The following is a 14588-nucleotide window of genomic DNA, read 5'->3' on the forward strand; positions in this document are numbered from 1 at the left end:
TGTAACAGTAGATTTTTGTATTATTTATTATTTATTATTATTATTATTAATAATTATATTATTAGTATTATTATAGAAAACAATTATTTCTAATTTTAAAAAAAGAATACGTTTGAAAAGTTTATAGATTGTTTAAACAATTTTAAATTTTAAATTTAAATTGAAAATAAATAACTAATACAAAAATTAAATTATTTATAAAAACTCAAATTCACAAATTCTATGATGATGACATGTGTTTCTTTTTTAGTAATGTGGAAAAGTGGGATAAAATTTATTTTTATTTCTTTTTTAATTGTTTTGGCAATCAATTTTAAAAGATTAAATAATGACTAAGCTATTTATATTTTTTTAACTACGGATTTCATATTGGATTTATTTGGCATTCAGTTTGAGTTTTTTTAAAATAATAGCAAAATTATCTAATTAATTTTCATAATAAAATGAAGATTAATTCATTTTTGAAACAACAAATTTTGTAACAGTAGATTTTTGTATTATTATTATTATTATTATTATTATTATAGAAAACAATTATTTCTAATTTTAAAAAAAAGAATGCGTTTGGAAAGTTTATAGATTGTTTAAACATTTTAAAATTGAAAATAACTAACTAATACAAAATTAAATTATTTAAAAAACTCAAATTCACAAATTCTATGGTGATGACATGTGTCACTTTTTTCCTATCCTATTATATATTTAAAATTATGTAAAATACTGAAAATTTGTGGTGTTGACATGTGTCATTTTTTCTTCTCCTTTTATAGATAAAAAGATTATATTAACCTTTCTCGCCTACACGTGTCATTTAAATTTAATATTGATTTCAACTATTATTTAAACTTATTACTTGGTTTTAATTCTAATATAATTTTTAACTAAATAGTTAAAAGTAGATAAGAAATTATTTTGGCTTATAATAACACTATCATTTTCTAAAAAGTCTCTAGATAAAAGATCTGCATTTGAAAAATGGCTTTGGCTTTGGCTTTCACTTCTTCAATTGCAATTCACAACTCGCGTTCTACATCTTGTTATTATCATCTCAAAGGTACCCATTATCTTTTTATCCCAAATTTTCAATTTTTATATGTTAAAATATAAATGTCATAAAGATGTGATTTACGTTATCTAAAATTAAGAGATTTATGGAAGAAGAAACAAAAATTAGGTCTTTTAATATGTTAAGATACCCGACAACTGTATGACATCTAATCTGATATGGCTAATCTGCCAAAACGGCAAATATTATTTATTACCAAAAATATTAAGACTGACGATGATCTTCATCATCAATTGGATAATAATCTCTAAAACATTACCTTTATTGAATATATATAGAGAGACTTAAAATTTCGAATATACCATTTTTTTTTTAACAAAATATTTAGAACAATGATGCAGTTTTCAGTTCATAGAGGTGAGGTTTCGCATACCCTTTTTGTTATTTTTCATATTAATCTTTTCTGTGAATTGATAGTAATCCATGAATCTTGTTTGTTTGTTGCAGTGAGGAAAGTAAGGTCTTTGACTCCTGGGATTTTTGCTCTCGCTAATCATCACTTCTCAGTTGCTACTGAATCCTCATGGAAGCATCGAACTTCCCTAGTCAGTATTTATTTGCTCCATGTTTTAGGTTAATTGATGGTTTAGTGTGATGATGCTTTATTTCTTATACTTTTTGTTCGCTGTTCAATCAATGAGACAGCTTTTAATCTCTCTGAAAATTTTCTTATGAAGCAGTGTTTTAATTAGGGTTAAAAACTTTCTTGATCTTCTTTTTATCAGAGAGTTCCAAATTTAATTGGTGGCAGCTTTGTAGATTCACAATCATCAGAATTCGTTGATGTTATAAACCCAGTAAGTTTATCTGTTAAAGTTGCAATCTTTACATGGAATGCTAATACTAGGGGAAATTTATAATTGCTTGCGTTTTGATCATAGGCAACCCAAGAGGTGGTTTCTCAGATACCTTTAACCACGGGTAAAGAATTCAAATCTGCGGTTTCTGCAGCCAAGGAGGCTTTTCCGTCATGGAAAAACACACCCATAACCACAAGACAACGGGTCATGCTCAAATTCCAAGAGCTTATTAGGAAGAACATGGTTTGTTTTTGTCGGATTACCGTATCTTTCTGCAGTTCCTTGCTTGTGATCTCTGTTCACTTCATTTATCCTGTGTCTGTTCTAGGATAAGCTTGCCTTCAATGTGACTATGGAGCAGGGAAAAACACTGAAAGATGCACAAGGGGATGTGTTCCGCGGTCTTGGTTAGTTCTTCACTCACTTAGGCATAAGGAAACATCTTCTGTTTGATGACTGTGAACTTGAATTTCTGTTTTTTCTGTTTTGTGAAGAGGTGGTGGAGCATGCATGTGGAATGGCAACTTTGCAGATGGGTGAGTATGTGTCTAATGTATCAAATGGAATTGATACCTATAGCCTAAGGGAACCTCTGGGTGTTTGTGCCGGGATTTGTCCATTCAACTTCCCTGCAATGATTCCCTTGTGGGTAAGCATGTTCCTATTTTTTTTTTCTCCTTTCATAGTTTCCATACATTTAAGTGCATTTCTTAAATTTCTTTACAGTTTCGTCTCTGTTCGAACTTGGTTGTCTTATCCTTGATTTCTACCTTGCTTGAGGAATCACTTGTTTTCACATAACAACACTATGTGATCAAGAAAGCTTTTGATCTTTGATTAGAATGACACTATTGTTAGTCATCAGATGTCCATCTTTATGGGCTGTTTTGTATCAACTACCTTTTCATTTATCGTTCTCCCTTTCCCCATGCAATCTCTGTGGGTTTTTTTGGGTGGGGACATGGAATGGGTGTTAAGCTTAAGTTTCAGAAAATATGAGCATCTTTATATAGTTTATGCGAATTTGGTGCAGATGTTTCCTGTTGCAGCTACTTGTGGCAACACCTTCATTCTTAAGCCTTCAGAGAAGGACCCAGGTAGCTGTTTCCATATTTTTCAATTATTATAGCATAAGATGTTGCAACATTTAGGGGCAGAGGTTCATGTACCAGTTGTGTAAAGCAAAGTGTATATAACTTAAAAAAAAGAGAGCATCATTTATGCTGTCTTCTGCATTTGACTTATTTTGTTTCATCATTTGGTTTCAGGGGCTTCCATGATGTTGGCAGAGTTGGCAATGGAGGCTGGTTTGCCTGATGGTGTTCTAAATATTGTTCATGGAACCCATGTATGTCTTTTCCTATAGTTGCTGGTTATGTGTTATTCTGCTCCTTTATTTTAGTCCAATAAATGTATGGATTCTATCTGGCCTTCTTATTCTATATATTTTAAACGGCACCAAAGGAGTGGGTAAAACTATGTAGTGAATCTCCATTTTATCCCGCTACATAGAAAAGTATATTGATGCTTCCTGGGAGGCATTTTCTTGGCCACATCCCATCCATCCATACCCTTTTACGAACATGGATTTATTGGAATCAGTAGTAGAAATATTTATATGGGTTTGAATGGCATAATTATGGATATTGATGATACCTCTGTCTTGCAGGACGTTGTTAATGCTATATGTGATGATGACGATATCAGAGCCATATCATTTGTTGGCTCAAATACAGTGAGTACTGCATTGATTTCTTGACACCTTAAGCCACAATTTAAGTACTTTTTGGGTGGGTGGGAGAAGGGGGTGCATCTGGGTTAACTTGTCTTCTTTATACTTTTTTCTAGTAATGATCTACCACTATTTATATTTTCTGGTTTTGGAGGTTATAGTTAAATCTCTACCCAGAAAGGTGTTGCCACAGTTGTGAATGTTGCTGGACCTTACAAATGAAATTGTTAGTGATTTAGAAATTTAATTGCAGATAACCATCTCGGCATTTTAAGATAGTCTAGTATGAAGCATTGACAAGTTTTCCTTGAACTTGAATGCGCTATAGATAATTGGGGGGCATTTGTAGAGAACCTCATTTTTGTGTAGGTACTCTACTTTTGAGTACTACCTTGTATACCTTGAATTTTCCCAGCAATCCAATGAAATTATTATCTTATCAAAAGATAGGGAAAAGAAATCTAGATTCTCCATATTTTGTCAATAAAGATTCTCTTAGTGGAATTTACATTTTCTTTTGCGCTAAAATAAATGACTAAATATTTTGGTAGTTGTCTCAATCTTAGTTTTTATGCTTTATATGTGAGTGGTCAAGTCTCTCCCATTTGTCTTTGCCTCATATAACTTTCACCCGTTTGCCATCAATAAGGTTTTGACACATTACAAAGGCGGGGTGGATGGTGAAGCATATACTAAAGTTTAATACATCAATAAATGAACTCTTGGTTTCTTTTTCAAATGAAATCGGTTGTCAATAGATTTCTGATCCATTTTGAATCAGTTTGTTCATCCTGTGGTATATTGACCATTCCTTGTTTTACTATTACCCCTCAGGCTGGTATGCATATATATTCTAGAGCATCAGCTAAAGGAAAACGTGTTCAGGTTAGTGCAATATTACCAACTCTCCTCTCAACTGTATTTGCCAATGTGGCAAACATGTTTAACATCATTGTTAGTATTGAGGCTAAATACATAGCTAACCAACTGAAAATGCCCTCAGTCCAATATGGGAGCCAAAAACCACGGTGTTGTCATGCCTGATGCAAACATAGATTCTACAATAAATGCTTTAGTGGCGGCTGGTTTCGGTGCAGCAGGGCAAAGATGCATGGCATTGAGCACAGTGGTTTTTGTTGGGGACTCAAAACCTTGGTAACAGATCCACTTCACTGATATCTTTTAGTTTACTATTGACACCTTTGATGCATGACTACATTAAATCTTGCAGGGAAGAAAAACTGTTGGAACGTGCAAAAACTCTGAAGGTCAGTGCTGGAACAGAACCTGATGCAGATCTTGGTCCAGTAATTAGCAAGCAGGTGGGTACATGATTTAAGACTTGTACAAACAAGTTACTCAACGACTGCTGTTTTCAAATTTCCATGTTTATGATTCTGGACTGACCTTTTTTTGATACCACAGGCAAAAGAACGAGTATGTCGATTGGTTCAAAGCGGCGTTGATAGTGGAGCCAAATTATTGCTTGACGGAAGAGATATTGTGGTATCTAGTTATATCTGCTCATCTTCTAATTTTTGTTTCTGATAGCACCTAAAATGTTCTTTTTCATATAAATGCAAACAAAGGGGTGAGTTGATCAATAATGATAAAGATGTTCTAGGAAATGATCAGAGCTTAGAAGATGGCTTTAAAATGTTTTAAAGTTAGAGGAATGAATATCTGAAACACAATATATTTGTCGTTTGTCGTAGACTCGGTATCCTTTTAATTTCAGTTATGTGTTGAAAAGGATTCTTCCCAATCAAACTGAGTAGAGGAGCTTGGCAAAATTGATCCTAGGCGAATGTTATGATTTTCGAGGAGTTACAAGACGGCAGTGTGATGATGCAATTCCAGTGCCTTATATTCTGTTCGGCGGAATTGATCTTATTTCAGTTGCGCTACTTTGAATTTACTTGCATAAATATGTCCAAATTCATAAGGTAAAGCAAGGAGGAGGGCAGTACACTATGTCTCAAGAGATGATTGAGTACAGTCCCTTTTCCCTTATATAACGTATGGAAAAAGAAATACTACCTATCTAGAAGAAAGAAGGTTAGTTGTCAGAAAAAGAAAAGAAAAAAGGATTTACGGGAAACCATATTGACTCACCTACAAAGTCACTCTGTAACAACTTCCAATCAGAGTGAGGTGGTCAAAATCAACAAGGAATAATAGCGTGATCATTTTTTTCTTGGGCTGGGGGAGCAGGAAACTAATTGCATAATTTCTTGCATCAAATAGCTACTCATTTATAAAATGAGCTGGAAAGTTTTAATTTCTTTTACCCTGATGCCCAATAGGTCCCAGGATATGAAAAAGGCAATTTTGTTGGTCCCACAATCCTGTCTGGTGTCACTCCCGATATGGAATGTTACAAGGTAGTTGTCGTACATTCTCCAATTTCCCTCTTGATTTTCAGATCTTGGCATATTACCTACACATAATATATATGTTTTTTTACAGGAGGAGATCTTTGGCCCAGTTCTTCTTTGCATGCAGGTTTAGTTGTTAACCATTCCACCATGTAGCCTCACCTATACCTATCAAGTTATATACTAAACTAGAATTGTCATTTTGATGCTCTCAGGCCAACAGCTTGGACGAGGCAATTAACATTGTTAACCAGAATAAGTAATCCCTGTGCCCTGTTCTTTTTTCTTTCCCTCCCCAGCCTCAAAACTCATTTTTCTTGAAGTGTGTTAATGTCCTATACTAATATCGTTCTGCTTTTTCAGGTATGGTAATGGTGCTGCTATCTTTACCACATCTGGTGTAGCAGCGAGGAAGTTCCAAACAGAGATAGAGTCAGGCCAGGTACGAAATGTTGCTGCATGAACTTGGTAATATATGGAGAAAAAAAAAGAAATGGTGCTAAATCCTCACTTAAAATCACGACTTCATGGATGATATTCATTATGTGATAATTTGGGAATGCATGTCAGAGTTTTTTTTGTAAGACCTTATAACGGTTTATGTTCTCTCATAGAAGTGCTTGTGTGGTTAGTAATGTCTCAAAAACAAATCACTAGGAATAGAGAATTGTGCCAGGCTGTTTCTGCCTAGCAGTTCCTTGTATGCATCATATGTCATCCCATTTCAGCTGTTGCCTGTACCATAAAACTCTTGTTTCTGTTTCCTGATAAAATTGTTGCTTCTTGTTTCTGCTATTGCTATTCTACAAGATTGGAATCAATGTTCCTATTCCAGTTCCGTTGCCATTCTTCTCCTTTACTGGATCCAAGGCGTCCTTCGCTGGAGACCTCAATTTCTATGGTAAGGAACAATGATATACATTTTCTAGTCTTTAGGGAATGGTACTTGGTATTCATTTGATTGTTTGGGATTTCATTGTAGGCAAGGCTGGAGTTCAGTTTTACACCCAAATCAAGACAGTAACACAGCAATGGAAGGATTTGTCAGGTGGTTCTGGTGTCTCACTAGCAATGCCAACTTCTCAGAAGTGATAAAATGTGTCTTGAAGAACTTCAGAATACCCTCTTAAAAGTGCAATAAAAGAACATTTCAATAAATTGCCCGTTTTGATCTGATACCCTGGTGTTCCTTTTGTTACCAGATTTTATTTCCCCCAAGTACCCTCTGGTTTTATTGGATCCTTCTGACCCTTTTCATGGTATAATAATTGAAGCAGTAAGATTCTCAATAATAAAACACAAGTTGATACTACAATAAAAACAGAAATGGGGAACACAAAGTGCTGAATTAAGTAAAATTTAGTTTGAATACTGTTCTGACACCACAGTGTTAAATGACATGACAATAGGTAATCTTTTATGCCATCAGGCTAAGTTGACCTATAACAACAGGCAACTCTCATAGCAAACTTTGTTTGCTTTGGTAATTGGAAAATAACTGGCAATGCCGCAGGTTATATTACACTGATGGCATACCATCAGGTTTAGTTGACCTATAACAACAGCCAACCTTGGAAAATATGGAAATAACCTGTAGTACACTGATGCATAACATCAGGTTTAGTTGACCAAAGACAGTAGGCAACTCTCATAGCAAACTTTCTTTGCTATGGTAACTTGGCAAGTATTGAAATAACCTGTTCTAGCAGGTTAATTATACTGATGGCATAAAATCTAGACCAAAACCAAAATAGTCTAAGATGCTCCAGAATTAGGTAAAGTCTCTTGAAGCTTTGCCAAGTGCCTCTTCCCCTTGAGATGTGCAATCATGTCAATCTCACCAGAGACTCTCAAGTTACAGAAAGTACACCACAACATAGCCTCAGCCCTGTGTTTTCTCCCTCGAAGATGGGATTGCAGTGTCAGCTCAGAGCTGACCGTCACTTGACATATTTCACATGTCCACCTGGTCTGGAATACCGCTAGAGTAGAAGAAGTATCTGGGAGTATTGCAACTGCTGGAATGACTGGTTTACTGATAACCTGTATAGCTGAAGTTGATATGTTCTCAATCTGCAAACCATGGGAGCATGTTAATCACCAGGTTTGCCGACAACTCTTTCTTGATTTATGAGCAATATACAGATGAAAGATTATTAAAATTTGATGTGAAAAATAAGTTATCTGTCCTCAAACAGAGGATTCAATTGTATATGAACCAGTAATATGAGTGTGAAAACGCAACATACAAGAAAGTAATATAACCTGGTTTGATTCAACTGCATTGCATTTTGCTGTGCATTCCATCTCTTGGATATCATCTCCCAAAATCTGGCCACCCTCGTTGCATTCAGGCTGTAAATAGGAATTTTGATAACTACAGGTAAACCTTCATAAAAAGGGGACTAATAGCCTAGAAAATAAGGCTGCAGGTAATTTGGCAGTTAACAACAGTCCTACCTTGCTTGCAATCAGAGAATCATTCTCATCAAGACAACTCTCTGCCACAGCCAAAAATGTCTCGTTGTTGATAGATACTGAATGATTCTTTAGTATTTTAAGCCATTCAGCACACAACTGAATGATAGCATTGGGCAGTTTGAATTGCAAATATGGATGAACAAGATTTTGGTATAAATAAAACGCTCCATTCAACTGAGGTATCACCAACCAACACATGAAAACTAATCTTAAATACGACCACAGAGGTACCCTGCAATATATATATATAGATAACCAAGATCAGTATAAGTGACATATTACTTTCAAAGAATATTTACAAATTACACTATCAATTTATGATACCAGCTGAGCTGAGATAAGGTTCCCGTACACTTCATCCTTCTCAAATCTCACTTATAAGATTACACTATATACATATTGTTGTTAAAGTATATGATACCAGTTAAAGAGTACGCCTAACTTACCACTCCAGAAATTTTTCAAAAATATTCTCGAACAGATAAATAAGAGAAAAGATTAGCCAATATGTGGCAACTTTCCTCTTGTCATACACACAGCCAGCCTCTATAGCTCGTATAGTCACAAATCTGCAGTAGTAACCAGAATTATTATTTTTTTGTTAAAATTACCAAAAAGAGGCCATATCTAACTTTACTCTTTAATTTCTTTGTTGGATTAAATCAGTAGAATAAATAATTAAAACAAAAAATTTGGGGTAATGACAAGTTGCCTGACTTACAGAGGATATCCTAGAGCAAGCATTGGCCTGCAAGAAACAATAAGAAAAATAAAATAAAGTAAAGACTTTGAATATATCCAATCAAAATTACATGCAAAATAATGTAGTACTATATATAATATAACAATATACCCTATCTAAGTATTTTAAATTGTTTTCTTTGGTTCAGTTATCATATTATTTATAATTGTTACTATTTATTTTTCTTAGTTTCTTTTGTTTTACATGCTTGATTTACAATTCTGAACCAACAATAATGATGAAAAAAAATAGAATGAATGAATTACCAAGCAAGAAGATTAATGCAGGCGATAGTAACACTGACAAGATCCATTTTGAGTAAAACCTTTTTTTTTTCTTTATTTAGTTCTCTTCTGAAGTTTATTTAAATTATGTGATCAGTCTCATTTTATACGACTTTTGAAGAGTAGAAGAAGATGAAAGGACTGAAAATAGAACTGCATTTGCTTTTTTTTTTAATATTTGTCTTCTAATTTGTGGGAAATGGAAAGCCAAAGTAGTGATATTGGGAATCTAAAAAAAATTATTCATTCTATGCTCCCATTTACTTACATTTTCTTTTTCAAAAATAATTAAATTCTTCAAATTTCAGATGTTCTGTTACACTCCCTCTGATCCGTATTAAGTAAATTATTGGGTATGACACGTCCTTAAGAAAAATATTTTAAAGACATAAGTTAGATGCTACTTTCCTCTATTATCTTTTTAATTCTCATTAAATGAAGTGTAAATATTTTTTTTTCAAAATTCAAGTAACCATTTGAACTTTGAACAATTCACTTATTTTGGACTATAAAAATACTCTCAACAATTCACTAATGGAAGTAGCAGTTAAATTCTGTTGATACATCAAATGGAAAAATTAGTGAAACAAATCGAAATGTATTGAGAGGTGTTGGGGGACAATTGAGGCCCAACTACAAAAAACATGGAGTCCATGTGCATCAAACTGGGCCGGCCCATCCCATGACCCAAGTTTACATCTATTGCAAGTTAAAGTTACGAGCCCTTTCTCAGTTTTCATTTACTGATCAATATTTCCTGTTATTATTTTTTTTTATTACATTATAAATTTGTAATTTTGAAAAAATATAATGATAAAGTGAAGTATGCTTTTTTAAATTTAAAAGGTATGCATAGTAATTTTTTTAATCTTGATTTTCTTCCAACTTTTGTGTAATCTTGATCGATTCTCAAAATTTGGGGTCGTAATATATAATGGTGCATATCTTTTACGTTCCATCTTACTTTAGATGTATGGTTTATTTTTTAAATTTTCCACACGGTGTTTGATATTTATTACAGGATCCATTCATGCATTGCAGGATTCATTTCTGGTGCTGACGCTCCAATTGGATTTTTTCCATTACCAAGACTTGAATCTAAGATCTTTGTTAAGGATGGAAGAATCTCAATCATCTCACCACAACCCATATTATAATCATCATTTTTTCAAAGCTTCAGATGAAATAGCAAGAGGGCGACTTACTACAAGACAACCTATAAGATTTTGCTCTAGAAAACAAAATGAATTACGAATAAATTGATAGTCAAATTTCATTAATTGAACCGACAAAATAAACTTAGTACAATCAACTAATGATAAAGGGAATGATATTTAACATCAAATTTTGTTGTGGTTGACCTAAATAATGTTGACAAATTGTGCCAACTACAAAGAAACTTCTTCTTTCATATAATATAAAATTCATATTACGCCCATTTACTTACAACAATTTTACAGGCAAATTCTAAAATATAGCTTCCATCTCCCACCTATGCATTACTGGGTTTTGCACATATTTTTCTTTTTAACACTAATAAGGTTTCTTTTTCCACCAAGAAAATTTGTGCTATAAAGTATATTAACTTTTTTCACTCATTTTCTACCAAATCAATTCACATGAAAAATGGCATGATAGGAAACAAATTCTCACTAGAAGTGGAAAGCTTTTTAATTTTTATAACCGATTCAATGAAAATATTTATGGAAACAGTTACTCGTGAGAAAATATATAGTGATTTTTTAGTAGTGTAATAACTTAAAATGCACATGATGATCGTTATCATCTTCATCACGTATGTATGTACTGTGTACATGTCATTCCATTACTTTAATAATACTCCCTCCGTCCCTTTTTAGTTGTCCACTTTAGAAATGACACACAGATTAAGGCAACAATGATTAACACAGTGAAGTTACCATTTTACCCTTATGACAACTTTTCACTTCAAAATTACAACCACTTATTTGAATTCAAGTGAAATAAATTGGAGGGAAACAACATACACTTTTACAATTTTCAAGAAGTGTAAATAAGGGTATAATAGGAAAAAATTTGTTGTCCTTTCTTGATTTGTCAAAATGGACAACTAAATAGGGACAACTAAAAAAGGAAATATAGACAAGTAAATAGGGACGGAGGGAGTACTTAATTAAAAATAAGATATCATCATTATATAAGAAAGCTTAGCTCCTGCAGGCACATTTGGGGTCAAGTGCTTCTTTGTCTTGTCAATTGTCATCATTAAACAAAGGCTAAATTCTTTTAATTATTTTGGTGTCATAAAACAACTTAACCTGAATATTTTTTCTCTTCTTCTTTTTTTTATTCCCTCCGTTTCATAAAGAATGATCTAGTTTGACTTGACACGGAATTTAAGAAAATAAAAAAGATTTTTTAATTTTGTGGTCCTAAATTAAAGTTATGTCAAATGTACAAAATTGTCCTTTAATCTCATGGTCTTAAACATGTCACGTGGAAAACTAAAATTAAAATGTTACCAAAAAAAAGAAAAAGGTCATTTTTTTTTAAACATACTAAAAATAAAAGGAGATCATTCTTTTTTAAACAGTGGGAGTAATATATAACTTCCGTGGAGAATTAATGATATCTCACTTTTTTTTATTAAAAAAATTGGAACACACGTCACATGCATTAGTGGAAGTAAGGGGGGCAAACACCAATTGATTTCCTTCTCATTCCATGTTACCTTGTCTACCAAGAAAAGAGGTTTAAAGCTTTTTTTCCCATCTAAATTAAGCTATTTTTTTACTTTATATCAGTTTGACTAGATACGAATTTTAAGAAGAAAGAAAAATTATTTTTAAAAAATTTATAGTCTAAAATAAGTTATAGATACTTATATGATTATAAATTATTTCATTAATAGTAAAATAAATATTTTAAGTTAAATTATTATTAAATATAAAAATATGTCATTCGTTTTTAGTTAGAATAAAAAAAATCCATATAAATTGAGTTCCTTGCATTGTTTGGGAAAAAGAGAAGCAATTCAAAAGTTGACATACGTATATATGGTGTTAAATCAATTCAATTCCGCTTAAGCAACCTACAAAAGACTCCTCCATTCCATGGAAAGTATCAGAAATTCTACGGTCAAAAGTTATCAAAAAAGTAGGATTTATTTCCATCAACAATTTTTTTTTTAAAAAAAAACGGTTTGACATATGTATTGGAATTAGACTATTCCAAATTCAAACAGAGTAGAACCCAACTTTTCTTTATGGTAAAAACTTATTCTCACATAATCATATTAATTTATTTTAATTAGCTAGGTGATAAATGATAGTAAATTAGTCACCACTTTCCACAAATTACTTAGAAATTTACATGTAATTATTTAATAAATTGCCTGATTATTTTTATATCAATGGTACATATCCCTTGAGTACTATTTTATTCTTCCATTAATTTGTGATTAATTTCCTGTTGCTTGTTTGACTCTCACTTTTCAATTTCTACTCATTTATCAAATTTGTCTCAGTTGTCTATGTTCAATTGGTCCTCCTCCTTTTGTGCAAGAGATGTTTGCTTATAAGAAATTTTTCAACATAAACATGATTAATTGTTATTTTGTTTTTACCCGATGTCTTGTACCCATATTGGAGCCTGATTGAATTTGGATTTGCGCAAAAAAGTTCCACATTGTTTATCAATACTATTGGTCATGTATTTATAACTAATTATTAATCACTATTAAACGGAAAAAATGCATAGCTTAAGGAATAGGATGACCTTTTGAACCGTGTGGCGTGTTATTATCTCCCGTAGATTCTGGAGATTCAACATTTTATAACTAATCTCCAACATTAATCATGTATTGGTGAAAAGAAAAATTAAGTGATCGATTATATTAATATAATACTCATTTTATTGGGACAATTTAGATTTACATTAGCGTCCGTCTTAGTTTAGAGTCCTAAAATATTATTAATAAGATTAGTTTAATACTCTATGTATTTAATAAAACACTTTTAAAAATTATTTCAAGTAAACACAAGTCAAATAAAATGAAACAAAGAAAGTAATAGCTATGTACTGTTATAGGTCAAAATCAAACAGCTATGAGTGACTTTTCAAAATGTCTCGACAGTTTGCAAACTTTTACCAACGCAAATCACCAGTAGTATTTTATTTATGCTCTAATCTATCTAGAAAATAAGCAGCTGGATCCACGTATATAAAATTTTTGTTGGTAAATATAATTAAAGCACAATACCTGAGATTTTTTTGTGCTTATTTATTATACGCGCTATTTGCATTTAAAAAATAATTAGTATTTAATTATCTACTTTACCTAATTAACACAAATTCCTTGTTCCTTCTAAGTCCTACCTTATTAGACCTTAGATTACGTTAGAATTGATCTTTCTTAATAAAAAATAAAACCATAGAAAGAATCTTCCTTCCTTGATCAACAAAACTCTAAAATAATAATATTTTTGTGTGCAAAATAATGCTTAATTCGGTGGCCGTGCACGATAACTTGACTGCCGCCATTTTTGCAAATGGGTCTAGGGAAGATAGTATGTATGCACTCTTCTCCTATTTTGTGCGGGCAGAGACTAGAGAAAATGTTTTATGTAGATTCTTGACGAAAGAACATTAACAAGAATAAATAATTTCATATTTAAATAAAAAAGAAACATCAGTTAATATATATATATATAAGATAATCGGATAATAATAAGAAGAAGAAAAAACTAGACAATGCTCAACTATTAACTAGCTTTCTACTTTAATAAAGACGAAAATATTTATTTTTATCTCTTATTTTACCTTTAATATTAAATATTCATGAAATAAGATTAGTTTTGTAAGTGTTGTTCTTAAATAACATGCAATTAATTGAAGAGAAATAAGGGTAAAATTGTAAAATAAATAAATATATTTTCGAATTTCTTACGAGTGTGTAAAAGAAAAATGTAACAATCAATATGAAACGAAAGATATACATAACTATTCTCCATCTATCTAAACCTTGATAGATAGAATTAATATATGTGTACAATTGAATTGTCGCATAGCAAGTGTTCTATAAATAAAATTAATCAAAACATATGCAAATTGAACCATACACTACA

At 32.0% G+C, this 14588-nt stretch overlaps 2 protein-coding genes across 2 annotated transcripts; one reads left to right on the forward strand and one right to left on the reverse strand.

Annotated features, from left to right (window-relative positions):
* Positions 1-1133: 1133 nt before the first annotated feature.
* On the forward strand, positions 1134-7144 carry LOC125876757 (methylmalonate-semialdehyde dehydrogenase [acylating], mitochondrial). Its single transcript, XM_049558003.1, has 19 exons — positions 1134-1423; positions 1514-1611; positions 1792-1863; positions 1948-2109; positions 2195-2273; positions 2361-2515; positions 2900-2963; positions 3135-3214; positions 3536-3601; positions 4433-4483; positions 4602-4753; positions 4830-4920; positions 5024-5104; positions 5905-5982; positions 6068-6103; positions 6192-6235; positions 6340-6418; positions 6787-6877; positions 6959-7144. The coding sequence occupies exons 1-19, from the start codon at positions 1399-1401 to the stop codon at positions 7066-7068; spliced, it is 1614 nt and encodes a 537-aa protein (XP_049413960.1). The 5' UTR covers positions 1134-1398; the 3' UTR covers positions 7069-7144.
* A 587-nt stretch (positions 7145-7731) lies between these two features.
* LOC125853209 (HVA22-like protein h) lies at positions 7732-10633 on the reverse strand. The gene is made up of 6 exons (XM_049532882.1): positions 10503-10633; positions 9179-9205; positions 8904-9026; positions 8437-8689; positions 8242-8331; positions 7732-8049 (listed from the first exon to the last, which is right to left on the reverse strand). Exons 1-6 carry the CDS (start codon positions 10631-10633, stop codon positions 7732-7734), a joined length of 942 nt encoding a protein of 313 aa, XP_049388839.1.
* Positions 10634-14588: the final 3955 nt, after the last annotated feature.

This window comes from Solanum stenotomum, chromosome 1, assembly GCF_019186545.1.
Source record: "Solanum stenotomum isolate F172 chromosome 1, ASM1918654v1, whole genome shotgun sequence".
Lineage (NCBI taxonomy): Eukaryota > Viridiplantae > Streptophyta > Magnoliopsida > Solanales > Solanaceae > Solanum > Solanum stenotomum.

Coding starts and splice junctions, on each gene's coding strand:
- LOC125853209 (XM_049532882.1), bottom strand. CDS start 10,633: ATGGGTTGTGGTGAGATGATTGAGATTCTTCCATCCTTAACAAAGATC. Junction 9,027..9,178: donor CTTGCTCTAGGATATCCTCT/GTAAGTCAGGCA, acceptor TTACTACTGCAG/ATTTGTGACTATACGAGCTA. Junction 8,332..8,436: donor ATTCTCTGATTGCAAGCAAG/GTAGGACTGTTG, acceptor TCCTATTTACAG/CCTGAATGCAACGAGGGTGG.
- LOC125876757 (XM_049558003.1), top strand. CDS start 1,399: ATGATGCAGTTTTCAGTTCATAGAG. Junction 3,602..4,432: donor CATTTGTTGGCTCAAATACA/GTGAGTACTGCA, acceptor ATTACCCCTCAG/GCTGGTATGCATATATATTC. Junction 4,754..4,829: donor GTTGGGGACTCAAAACCTTG/GTAACAGATCCA, acceptor TAAATCTTGCAG/GGAAGAAAAACTGTTGGAAC.